General features: G+C 43.9%; 1 protein-coding gene across 1 annotated transcript; it reads left to right on the top strand.

Moving 5' to 3' along the window:
* The first annotated feature begins 30 nt into the window (after positions 1 to 30).
* LOC125709979 (small integral membrane protein 11-like) lies at positions 31 to 5064 on the top strand. Its single transcript, XM_048979081.1, has 3 exons — positions 31 to 151; positions 1177 to 1391; positions 4471 to 5064. Exons 1-2 carry the CDS (start codon positions 137 to 139, stop codon positions 1363 to 1365), a joined length of 204 nt encoding a protein of 67 aa, XP_048835038.1. The 5' UTR covers positions 31 to 136; the 3' UTR covers positions 1366 to 1391; positions 4471 to 5064.
* The last annotated feature ends 7948 nt before the right edge of the window (positions 5065 to 13012 follow it).

Genomic DNA, 13012 nt, shown 5'->3' with positions numbered 1-13012 from the left:
CACAGGTTTTTGATTGGTCGTTGGAGCACCACGCAGTTGGGTATGGGGTTATTTACGCCCTCCACGTAGTTGAACTATTGTGCTTCCATAATCGTTTTTCTTTAAGAACAAGTTTCGTCACGCGAAAACTGTGAGAATGGTCAACTGGAAGGTGAGTTCTGGCGGATGGTTTTGAGTATGAATACTAATTTTCCCGGCAGCTTTTCTCTTACTGTAGCGTGTTGCATGTTCTAATAAGCTTCGCATAAGAAAAGCACAGCCGGTGTATGTGAGGACGCTGCACAATTCCTGTTTTGGTATACTAAACCAGTTCATTCATTCTGTACACTTTCCGTACACCCACGTGGATATAAAGACGTTTTAAGATGTATAACCCGTCGGTTAATGAGGATATTGTGTCAAATCACGAAACGGTTCTCCAGCCCCCAGGTTGAAAACCCCCGAAATAACTAATTGGTATCACCCTGAACTGTAACCCCCATCCATATTATTTACTTACTCACTTTACACAATTGTGTGTATTTAATTGTAGTTCATTTTAATGGATTACTTTGCATACACGCAGATTTAAGTTTTTATTTTTTAAGAGAGGCATATCACACCTAATCCTTTATTTTAATGAGAGTCATAAATCTTGCACATGAGAACCACCTACGATTTCAAAGCCATATTTTTTTGGGGGGGGAGGGGGACTCTTTAGCGACCCTATATTTTTCAAATGTTGTCTCGGAATACTTTTATGAATTTGTCCAGTATTTTCATACTTATTTTTACATATTGCAAATATTATTCTTTAGATTGAAAGTGGTAACCAGAGTGGGGGCTGAACCCCCCCCTAAGGATCAAGTTCTACAATTGCCCCTGCTTGATGTTCTGGAATCCCCGCAGCTGTTATAGACTGCTGTATAGTTGGGGGAAGGGTAGGAGAGAGAAATGTGCAACTTCAGAAGAAGACAGTGACCACTTGACTGTACCAAGTGCTGCAGCTGTTAGTTCTTACACAGGAATAATATTTTCTGGCCAAATTCTGGCCATCAATTCTGCCAGATTAGGTGCTTAATTGTTTGGTTTTGTATGCATGAGTTGTATTCAAAATAGTGGATCACATACGCAGCAGTAATGTTGACTAATTGGAATTGGTCCCTTTTCCATGATCTGACGCTACTGGTCCTCTAGGCTCTGGATAACGTGCCCCTGCTCTTCTACATACTGGCTGCCAAAACCCTCCTGCTGTGTTTGGCCTTCGCAGCTGTGAAGATGTACCAGAGTAAGCGAGCAGAAGCTGAGCTGAAGCGGAGGGCAGAGGCACGGAGGAAGCTCGCACAACAGACACAAGAGCTTCTCGATGGCAAAAAGGAAGACTGAGAGCTCGTAGGTAGCCAGACCTGCAGGTATGTTTAGGTTCACCCATGGCTTTACAGTGATGTCAGTATGCAGCCTAATCCAGGGCCTAACATTATGTAGAAGCTAGTATAAACAGTTAGTAATGGCCGAAATTATGGAATTTTTCCTGAAAATGCACCATTTCTCCCAGAACATTGCTACTATTACAAGTGTTTTGGTATACACATGTTTATTTCCTTTATGTGCATTGGAACAACAAGAAAAAGAGGGGAAAAAGCCAAATTTGAGAATGTCGCACAAAACTCAAAAACTGGGCCGAACAAAATTGGCACCCTCAGCTAAATATTTGGTTGCATGCCTTTTAGAAAAAATTAAAAATAACTGAAATCAGTGGCTTCCTATATCTATCAACAAGCTTGTTACACCTCTCAACTGGAATTTTAAACTTTTGCAAACTGCTCAAGGTCTCTCAGATTTGAAGGGTGCCTTCTCCCAACAGCAATTTTGAGATCTCTCCATAAGTGTTAAAATCGGATTTAAATCCAGACTCATTGCTGACCACTTCAGAACTCTCCAGCACTTTGTCTTCAACCATTTCCGAGTGCGTTTAGAGGTATGTTTAGGGTCATCATCCTGCTGGAACACCCATGACCTCTGACGCAGACCCAGCTTTCTGACACTGGGCCCTACATTGCACCCCAAAATCTTTTGGTAGTCTTCAGATTTCAGGATGCCTTACACACAGTCAAGGCATCCAGTGCCACATGCAGCAAAACATCCCCAAAACATCTTAGAACCTCCACAATGTTGACTGTAGGTACTGTGTTCCTTTCTTTGTAGGCCTCATTCCGTTTTCCCATGTTTAGGTCTCTTTCCCAGAAGGATTTTGGCTTCCTCAAGTACATTTTCACAAACTCCAGTCTGGCTTTTTTATGTTTCTGTGTCAGCACTGGGGTCCTCCTGGGTCTCCTGCCATAGCGTTTCTTTTCGTTCAGATCATTCAGGTCAACAGATAGTTCGAGCTGACCTTGTTGCACTCTGAATGTGCAGAACAGCTTGAAATTGTTTAGAAGTTGATTGGGGCTGTTTATCCACCATTCGGACTATCCTTCCTTGCAGTCTTTTATCAATTTTTCTCTTCCGTCCAAGTCCAGGGAGATTAGAATATTTGTTCAAGTCCTCAGACAATTCTCTGCTCTTCTTTCTATTCTCCATGCTTAGTGTGGTACACACAGAAACACAACAGAAAGGTTGTCAACCTTTCTCCGTTTTGATTGGTTGAGTGTGATTGCTATATTGCCAGCACCTGTTTCTTGCCACAGGTGTGTTCAAATGAGCATCATATGCTTGAAATAAAACGATTTACCCACAATTTTGAAAAGGTGCCAGTAATTTTGTACAGCCCATTTTTGGAGTTCTGTGTGAAATTATATCAAATTAGGCCCTTTCTCTCTGTTTCTTTGTGTTGATCCAATGCACATAAAGGGAATAAACGTGTATACCAAAACATTTCTAATTGCAACAATTTTCTGGGAGAAGTGGTGCATTTTCTGGAAAAATTCTAGGGGTGCCGATAATTTTGGCCTTGATTGTATGTGTGGTGGATTACTTATGGGTTGCATTTCCTGTATATAGCTGTATTCTTTTTCAAAACATATTCTGATATAATGCCCAGCTCACAGGCTCTGTTCTTTTCAGCTACATGTCATCTTCCTAACACACATGATACCTGTAACCTGGTATGTGGTGGTTTTTAAATTAGTAATTGTACCATTTATGTGTGCTAAGCACGCTGGTTCTAGATTGCTAATTCAAGGTTATAGTACTGATTCTGATTGTGAAGGTAGTGCATTGTGTGATGATGTGAGCTGATTGTCTTATTTTCTGTAGGATGGAGTAATGTGGAAAGGGAAGGGAACATTTGTTTATTTTTTCCATGGTCTTGCATACAGTTTGAACAAAGAAATTCAGTAATTATACATTGAATTGTGAAGTGAAAAGTTGTCGTTGACACACCACAGTGCACAACAAATGTGTTCTCTGCAATAAGAACATAAGAACTATACAAACGAGAGGAGGCCATTCGGCCCATCAAGCTCACTTGGGGAGAACTAAACTAATAGCTCAGAGTCGTTAAAATCTTATCTAGTTCTGATTTAAAGGAACCCAAGGATTCAGCTTGCACTACATTTTCAGGAAGGCTATTCCATACTCTGACTACAGGTTGCGTAAAGAAGTGCTTCCTTAAATCCAGCTTGAAATGTTCTCTCGCTAATTTCCACCTATGGCCACGAGTTCGTGTATTTAAACTAATGCTGAAGTAACTATTTGGTTGAACAGCATCCAAACTTGTTAGAATCTTATATACCTGGATCATGTCCCCCCTCAGTCTCCTTTGCTTGAGACTGAACAGATTTAGCTCAAGTAACCGTTCCTCGTATGACATTCCTCTAAGACCAGGAATCATTTTTGTGGCCCTACGCTGCACCTTTTCTAAGGCCACAATGTCCTTTTTAAGATATGGTGACCAAACCTGCACACAATATTCTAGGTGAGGTCTCACCAAGGAATTGTATAATCTTAGCATTACCTCCCTTGACTTCAACTCCACACACCTGGAGATATACCCCAACATCCTATTGGCCTTTTTTATTGCTTCCCCACACTGGCGAGAATGGGACATGGAAGCATCAACATACACACCAAGGTCTTTCTCATGATCAGCTACCTTTATTTCAGTGACACCCATGAAATACCTGTACTTTATATTTCTGCTCCCTAGATGGAGTACCTTGCATTTATCGCCGTTAAATTTCATCTGCCAGGTATCGGCCCAGTCACTAATTAAATCAAGATCCCGCTGTAGCTGCTGAGCCACTAATTCAGTATCCCATAATTCATTTAACCCATATGTGACATAGCAGGGGGAAGCTAATTCAGCACCCGGGGAGAATTACCTTGCTCAGGGTACTTTGCTGGTTGGGAATTTAAACCAGCAATTTTTCGATGACGATTACACTTCGCTAACCATTAGGCCACCACTGGTTGTTATTGGGGTTAAAATATGTATTTACACTTGTACATAAGATGATTGTATTTTGCAATTGATTAGTCGCTTTTCTTCAGGATGATGCACCACTGATCTGAAAGAAGAATCTGCCCTGAGCTGTGATTGGCTGTGCTTGTCAGAAGAGCACATAGTGTTGGATTTTAAGACAACCACATATACCTGGTTGTTATGGAGTTGTTTATTTATATTTAAAGGGAGGCCTTTCAGTTTACTCCTGTGATTTGTAAATAAAAGTTTTCTGACAATTCGCAGTCTTTTAAATATGAGAATTTAGAAATTTCTGAAACAGGATGTAATCTGTGATGACTGAAGTTCTAATGTTTCAGTATCCTGTAAATTCTTTGAGAACTGGGGTAATCCACTAAATGCACGCTCTCTGTTCCACAGCCAATAGTTTCACTTGAGTTACACTGTATGAGTGTCATAATGGGTACCTACACTGGAAAAAAAAAATTATTAAATTGTTAGTTTAACACAATAAAAATGTTACCATAAAACATTTTTTTATACTTTTATGTTTTAAGCATGCCTGCTCTACAAAAATAATATGTCAACTTTACTTAATTTTAATGTGTACATCGGTCCCACATGATCATGTGTAAAACTGACATGATCTTCTTCCTTGTCTAAATAAACTATTTCTTGTTTCACTAGTGTATTTATTCACTTTAAATGTTTTTAAATGGTTTAAACGCAAACACAATATTTATCAGTAACCTTAATACAATTTTGTTGTAAATTATTTAATAGTGCCTGAACTTGATTTCTCAGAAGGAGAAAGAGGGATAATATAAACCAAAAATCATCATGCCCCTAGCACCAAAGTTATTTTCCTAAGGCTGCTCTGTTTCATTAAATGTACTGTATGTGAGTTTCCTTCCCAAGTTTGCAGACAAATGAAGAAACATTGATTTGTACAAAAAAGGCAATGATTCAAAGTTCTGTCTCTTTAAATATATTCTGTAAGTGAACTATATTGAGGCTTCAACACTTGAATAATACACTGTAGTTGAATGGGAACAATGTATTCCAAACAATGTATCTGTTCTGTTAATGGATATTTATATTTTAAGGAAGTGTCTATCAACTACTTCTGCACAGATGGTATGTTTTATGCATTTATTAAGCAGTATAACTGCAGATATGTATTTTAAACCCTCAAACAGCCATTTAAACACTATACAACAATATAAAGCCCCTTAAAACACAATAAATTCAAAAATAGGACTGGGTAGTAAAGGACTAGATTTTCCAATTCAAAATGTATTCTCATTTGGAGAAAGTCTACATTGTTAATACTTACACAGAAGTGCAGTGATATTTAAAAATGCAAATTCTTTGGTGTCAATTTTCCATTTAAACATTCCGTTTGTGGGAACCTCTTTTATAGCGAAGCAAATTTGGTATACAAAGTGACTGACTTGCATGGAAAACTAATTGGAAATCATCACGCATTTTCCATAATGAACACCATGTTCAAGCATAAGAGTGTTCATATATGCACTTGGCACCAGGACACCCTAGGCCGCAGTTCGATGATCAACTTTGTAGTCGTGTCATCTGACTTGCGGCCGCATGTTTTGACACTCCGGTGAAGTGAGGGGCGGAGCTGTCAATTGATCATTACCTGGTGATGGGTTGGGTCCGCTGGTGGGGGAGGAAGCCGGCCAGGCCTGGCAGGCCCAAGCGTATAGTGAGGGTCTGCTGGGAGCGTCTGGCAGAATAGTTTCAACTCCTACCTCCGGCAGAACTTCTCCCTTACCCTGGGGGAGGCGGGGGACATTGAGTCCGAATGGGCCATATTCCGCGCCTCCATTGTGGAGGCGGCTGACCGGAGCTGTGGCCGTAAGGTGGTCGGTGCCTGTTGCGGCGGCAATCCCCGAACCCGCTGGTGGACACCGGTGGTGAGGGATGCCGTCAAGCTGAAGGAGTCCTATCGGGCCTTTTTGGTCTGTGGGACTCCAGACGCAGCTGACAGCTACCGGCAGGCTAAAAGGGATGCGGCTTTGGTGGTTGCTGAGGTAAAAATTTGTGTGTGGGAGGAGTTTGGCGAGGCCATGGTAACCGACTTTCGGACGGCTTCGAGGAGATTCTGGTCCACCATCCGGTGACGTAGGGCGGGAAAGCGGTGCAGCATCAACACTTTTTATAGTGGGGATGGTGGGTGCGCTGCTGACCTCAACCCGGGATGTTTTGGGTCGGTGTAAGGAATACTTCAAAGACCTCCTCAATCCCACCGACACGTCTTCCAATGTGGAAGCAATGGTTGGGGACTTGGGGGTGGACTCACCTATCTCTGGGGCGGAGGTCGCTGAGGTGGTTAAAAAGCTCCTTGGTGGCTGAGATTCGCCCAGAGTTCCTGAAGGCTCTGGATGTTGTAGGGCTGTCCTGGTTCACACGCATCTGCGGCATCGTGTGGACATCGGGGGCAGTGCCTCTGGACTGGCAGACTGGAGTGGTGGTCCCCCTCTTTAAGAAGGGGGACCGGAGGGTGTGCTCCAACTATAGGGGGATCACACTCCTCAGCCTCCCTGGTAAGGTCTATTGGGGGGTCCTGGAGAGGAGAGTCCGCCGAATTGTCGAACCTCAGATTCAGGAGGAGCAGTGTGGTTTTCGCCCTGGCCATGGAACAGTGGACCAGTTCTATACTGTCAGCAGGGTTTTGGAGGGTTCATGGGAGTTTGCCTGATCAGTCTACATGTGTTTTGTGGACTTGGAGAAGGCATTCGACCATGTCCCTCGGGGAGTCCTGTGGGGGGTGCTCCGGGAGTATGGGATGCCGGGCTTCCTTTTAAGGGCGATTCGGTCCCTGTATGACCGGTGCCAGAGCTTGGTCCGCATGGGCGGCAATAAGTCGGACTTGTTTCCGGTGAGGGTTGGACTCTGTCAGGGCTGCCCTTTGTCACAGATTCTGTTCATAGCTTTTATGGTTAAAGGGTGTCTGGTTTGGTGACCTCATGTTTAGGTCTCTGCTTTTTTGCAGATAATGTGGTTCTGTTAGCCTCATTGGACCATGACCTTCGACTCTCACTGGGACAGTTCACAGCCGAGTGTGAAGCAGCTGGGATGAAAATCAGCACCTCCAAATCCCAGACCATGGTTCTCAGCCGGAAAAGGGTAGAATGCTCTCTCTGGGTTGGGTATGGGGTCCTCTCCCAAGTGGAGGAGTTTAAGTATCTTTGGGTCTTGTTCACGAGTGGGGGAACGATGGAACGGGAGATCGACAGGCGGATCGGTACGGTGTCAGTAGTGATGTGGGCACTGCATCGGCCTGTCGTGATGAAGAAAGAGCTGAGCCAAAAGGCGAAGCTCTCGATTTACCAGTCGATCTACGTTCCTACTCTCACCTATGGTCATGAGGTATGGGTAGTGACTGAAAGAACGAGATTGCGGGTGCAAGCGGCCGAAATGGGTTTCCTCTGCTGGGTGGCTGGGCTCTCCCTTAGAGATAGGGTGAGGAGCTCAGTCATTCGGGAGGGACTCAGAGTAGAGCCGCTGCTCCTCCGCATTGAGAGGAGCCAGATGAGGTGGCTCGGGCATCTGATTAACCCTAACCCTTCCTGGACGCCTCCCTAGTGAGGTGTTCCGGGCATGTCCCACTGGGAGGAGACCCCAGGGAAGACCCAGGACACGCTGGAGAGACTATGTCTCGGCTGGCCTGGGAACGCCTCGGGATCCCCCCAGAGGAGCTGGATGAAGTGGCCAGGGAGAGGGAAGTCTGGGCCTCCCTGCTGAAACTGCTGCCCCTGTGACCCGAACTCGGATTAAGCGGAAGATGATGGATGGATACTTAGTAAAATAAAGTTTAAATAAATAAAACAAAGTGAATAATAAAATCATTAAAATGCCACGAAAAACTCCAATGCTGCAAGATCGGCCAGTGCAGTCAGATCTCGCACACTGCAAGAAGTAAAAGTTGTTTGACTTGAGTTCAGTTTTTCCATTAAAACATTTTCAGTCAACGTAATGAAATCTAGCACCAGCATTATTCTTTCTAAACATGTAAAATAAACCTGATTAATTTATGTTCACAGAGGGGACATGAACTTATTGTGTAGAATGAATAAAATTTATTATAGTAAATCCAAAGACCCCGGATTTCCCTTTTTTCAGTGTAGCTATAGTGTTTTTCACGGTTAGTTCATGACTTAGAGTACAGACAACGTTAGTGGCATTGTTCCAGCGTCGTAGCATACGTTAACAACTAAATAGAAGTGCTTCAAACTATAAATATCAAGCAAAGGCTGTGTTAGTCTTTCTTGTTGACCTAAGGCGAGAGGTCAGGTCAGGTTAGGGAGCATGCGCTGATTCATTTCCATTTAAACTGGGGTGCCTTAAATCTAACAAGTTATCTGGCTTCCAACTGATGGCTTCGTGATACAAACCTGTGACCACATAGCCTAGGCTAATGTAGCCTGCATGGCCCTGCTTCTGTTTGGTGCTACCTAGTCCTTAATGTCCAGAAACGTCACATTAGGACTGTGATCAGTGAGTAATTTTCTTTGATTACAGATGTATCTCTATTACACTGACCAAGCAGTAGCAGGCACAATGACTTCCATTATTTGGTATATGTTGGCCTCATCTGGGGCCCCAAATAAGTGGGCTTTCCCTGTTCCCCACCTTTCCTCAGAAACAAGTTTTTCTTATAGCTGTTTTAAGTCAGTTTATGAGACTATTTAGCACAGGACCAATAATGGAATAAGTGAATATGGGTTACACTTGATCAATAAAGATAGCACAGGGGCGGCATGGTGGTGCAGTGGTTAGCACTGTTGCCTCACACCTCTGGGACCCGGGTTCGAGTCTCCACCTGGCTTACATGTGTGTGGAGTTTGCATGTTCTCCCCGTGTCGTTGTGGGGTTTCCTCCGGGTACTCCGGTTTCCCCCCCACAGTCCAAAAACATGCTGAGGCTGACTGGAGTTACTAAATTGCCCGTTGGTGTGCATGTGTGAGTGATTGGTATGTGAGTGTGCCCTGCAATGGGCTGGCCCCCCATCCTGGGTTGTTCCCTGCCTCATGGCCATTACTTCTGGGATAGGCTCCGGACCCCCCGCGACCCAGTAGGATAAACGGTTTGGAAAATGGATGGATGGATGGAAATTGCTCGTGTGAGTGTGTGATTGGGCCATTCTGGGTTGTTCCCTGTCTCATGACCATAGCTTCCGGGATAGGCTCCAGATTCCCCGCGACCCAGTAGGATAAGCGGTTTGGAAGATGGATGGATGGATGGATGGAAATTGCCCGTGTGAGTGTGTGATGAGATTGGGCCGTTCTGGGTTGTTCCCTGCCTCGTGACCATAGCTTCCGGGATAGGCTCCAGACTCCCCGCGACCCAGACAAATAAGCAGTTTGGAAAATAGATAGATGGACAGATACTACATGGGGGTGGCATGGTGGTGTGGTGGTTAGCACTGATGCCTCATGCTTCTGGAACCTGAGTTCATGTCCCTGCCAGGGTTCCATTTGTTCCAAGTATGTTTTGTGATGCCAGGATGAAGGACATGGGAGCAGGCATGGTTATAAAGCAACAGGTCTTATTTAAACTCAACAGAACAAGAGTTAGAAATAAGTACAATCTCAGTGGAACATAATTGGGAGTAACAGGGGAAGGCAAGGTACAGGCAACACAAGGATACAATATCAATGACAGGAATAGGGAACGTAGGACTGAGAAGCACTTTTAAACAAGACTGACAGGGGAGCAAATGAGAGGCAGGTGGAGTGATTAACACAAGGGTAAGACGATTAATAGGCGTGGTTTATTATTTTAATATAATGACCTTTATGATTTCTAAAACAGTTCATTATAATGGATGTTTTTCTTTAAAAAACATGGGAGAATAAAAAAGAACAAAAAAGGTGGTTTTACACTATGCAAGTTTCCAAGTATACCACAGCAGCACTATGCACAAGCACCTAAAGAGAGAAAGCACACTCCCCATGCCATGTTCCCCATGCCCCCCTGCAGTGACACTCGTTCTCTGCACCTGCTAAGCCTCTGTGCCTGTGATCGGAAAGGTTGCCAGCTTGAGCCCAGCCTCGGCAAATCTGCAGATCGTTGAGCAAGACCCTTAACCCTCTAGCTCCCCAGGTGCTGCTGTGGGTCACAACACTTAGTGCTAACCACTTGAACACAATCAAACATAATATGTTATAAGGGAGAGTTCCATGTCCCTGTAATCTATTGCTAATTTACTCTGAGTTTAATAATTTTCCCAAAGATCATAATACATTTGTGCAGAAATGACATAACATTAGAAGGAGGTACCATTGTAGTAATGGAAATTAACCAGATAGCTGCATGGTCAAGTCCTTCTTTTTATTAAACTCTGGGGATGGGGCAGAAATTAATAAATGAATGGCTATGTATATAATAGTTTTAAATTGAATGTTTTGGCAAATCAAAGTAACACATGAAACAAGACCTCACTTGTGGAGATGTTCAGTGACTCTGTGAGTCTGTTTTAGGTTAAAGTTCTAAGTTTTTTCCACAAACATTGATACTGTTGGGGAAAGCGCCCGGCGTTTCCACCCCAACTCCACATTTACGAGACACACACTTTACAGTTTTACTTGCGCAAGGGTACCCACACTCTCAGCAGAGTGTGCTACAAAGGGTGGTTCCCCTTGGCTTCTTTATTTATAGTCAATGGGAGGCGCAAGAGAGGGAAGCTGTTAACCACCTACTTAGAGTACAACAGCTAAGAGTATGTGGCTAGAAGATAAGAAATAACGTATATATGTATTTACACTCATTGCTGATTATACAGAAATGATTAACAACTGTTTCTTCAACCTAACAGATACTCACCAATGGATTATCCATACACCCTAGCCATACAAACACATGCTTATTAAAGGGTTCAGACTTTCCACAATGGGCACCCTCACCCCGGCAGCTGCTCCAGTGTAGCCGGGTTACTGAGCACCACCAAGTCCTTGTGGGTGAGCGCTAGAACCGGTGGCACCTGTGGGTGGCTCCAGTCACGCGCAATGTACTGGTGGTACGGGTCGTGGGAGCCCTCCACTTTCCGGGAGCGGATGTAGCTGAGCATGATGCCGAAGGTGAAGAAGCTGAAGAGACAGACCATAAACACCAGGTAGATCATGCCCTGGCCCTGGTCCTGGCCGTGACCCTGGCCGACTTCCTGCGGGGGTGAAGGCCCCCATGTGCTGTTCAGACAATGAAGCACATAGGAGGCCAGCAAGGAGGGCAGCTTGGTGAAGTTCCCCGAGCTTATTCTCATCTGCAATTTGTGAGCTTCCTTCCGCTCTGAAAATGCACACGTGCATATTCATGGTAACATTTTTCTCAGGTATATTCCTTCACAGTTTTTGCATACAAAAGATAAAGTGGAACTTGCATCATTTTGTCAAATGAATTTGTAATTTTGTCACCTGGTTCCAGCTGAGACAGAGCAAAGACATTGTCAACTGCCATTGCAATCAGTCAAATAGCAACGTATAATTATCAAATGCTTTTTCAAATTTCACGTAATACAAAGCCCACCTATGTATTTCCTAATTTCCTACACATAAGATAAATAACATACCTGTCTTTAGAATAGTAAACTGCAAGTGGACATCAGTGGTGAGGATGATGAAGGTCCTGTGTGTCAGTGGATGTCAGGCCACAGACACCCTGCTCAGGAAATAAATCTGGGGGAAGTGGACAGCCAGCCTCTAATTTGGCCAGCCCCTTACAGACAGGGGCATGTATGGAGGAATCTCTACAACACAACCCCAACCAAAGGACACACCTTTCAACAGAATCCCTCCCCCATTACAGCCACATGACCACTCATACCATCACTCCCAAGGTCGAGTCCAGCATCCTCAGAGTTTAATGAGTCTGAGATGATAAGGCAAGGTGACCCTGTTCTGCCAGTTGGAATGGGAGTTAAGGTTGGCCAATCAATGATACATTACCCCACACACCCACATTATATTTTGGTTGGCACATTTGCCCTTCACATATTCTTGAACAAATAGTGGATTCTGTGCTTCACTAGAACCAGCTTCAAAATCTAGGAGGATGATATGTGAAATGGACTCATTCTTAAATGAGTTAAAGATGGTCTGCGAGATGTTTTGGTGCTTTGTCTCTCATAGGTCACATATAAGTGATTCCTATGACGAAATGGAGGAGCTACTATACGGAGTAGTGCTGACAGTCTAATCCCTGTCTAAGGATCAGATACGGGCAGTGGTGTGAACAGACTGGATTTGGCAAGAGTGAGTATAAGCTCATGCTCACAATGGCCACGTTGATGGGGGGGGGGTGCACAAAGGCCAACATCATTTATTTAGTCACAGTAGGAAGGAACATAGTCACCTTCCAAAGTCCTTCAGCCAGAACCCAACCATGTGCTTGGAATGTTGAGGGCATGGATGAAATTTTAAGAACGATTTTGTAAGGCTTCCATTAAAATCTTCCGGTGCCTCTACTGCACTTACTCTGCAAAATAATCAGCTGTTGAATCTAATACTACAAGGATATTCACCATGTGATATTTTAAAACCATTACATTAAAACCACCGACTGCACTTTAGCTCCTGAGTTAATCTATATCCACACATAAAACAAATAGTG

This window comes from Brienomyrus brachyistius, chromosome 16 (genome assembly GCF_023856365.1).
Source record: "Brienomyrus brachyistius isolate T26 chromosome 16, BBRACH_0.4, whole genome shotgun sequence".
Lineage (NCBI taxonomy): Eukaryota > Metazoa > Chordata > Actinopteri > Osteoglossiformes > Mormyridae > Brienomyrus > Brienomyrus brachyistius.
The sequence above is the reverse complement of the archived record's forward strand: the minus strand, read 5'-3'. Positions and strand labels throughout refer to the sequence as shown.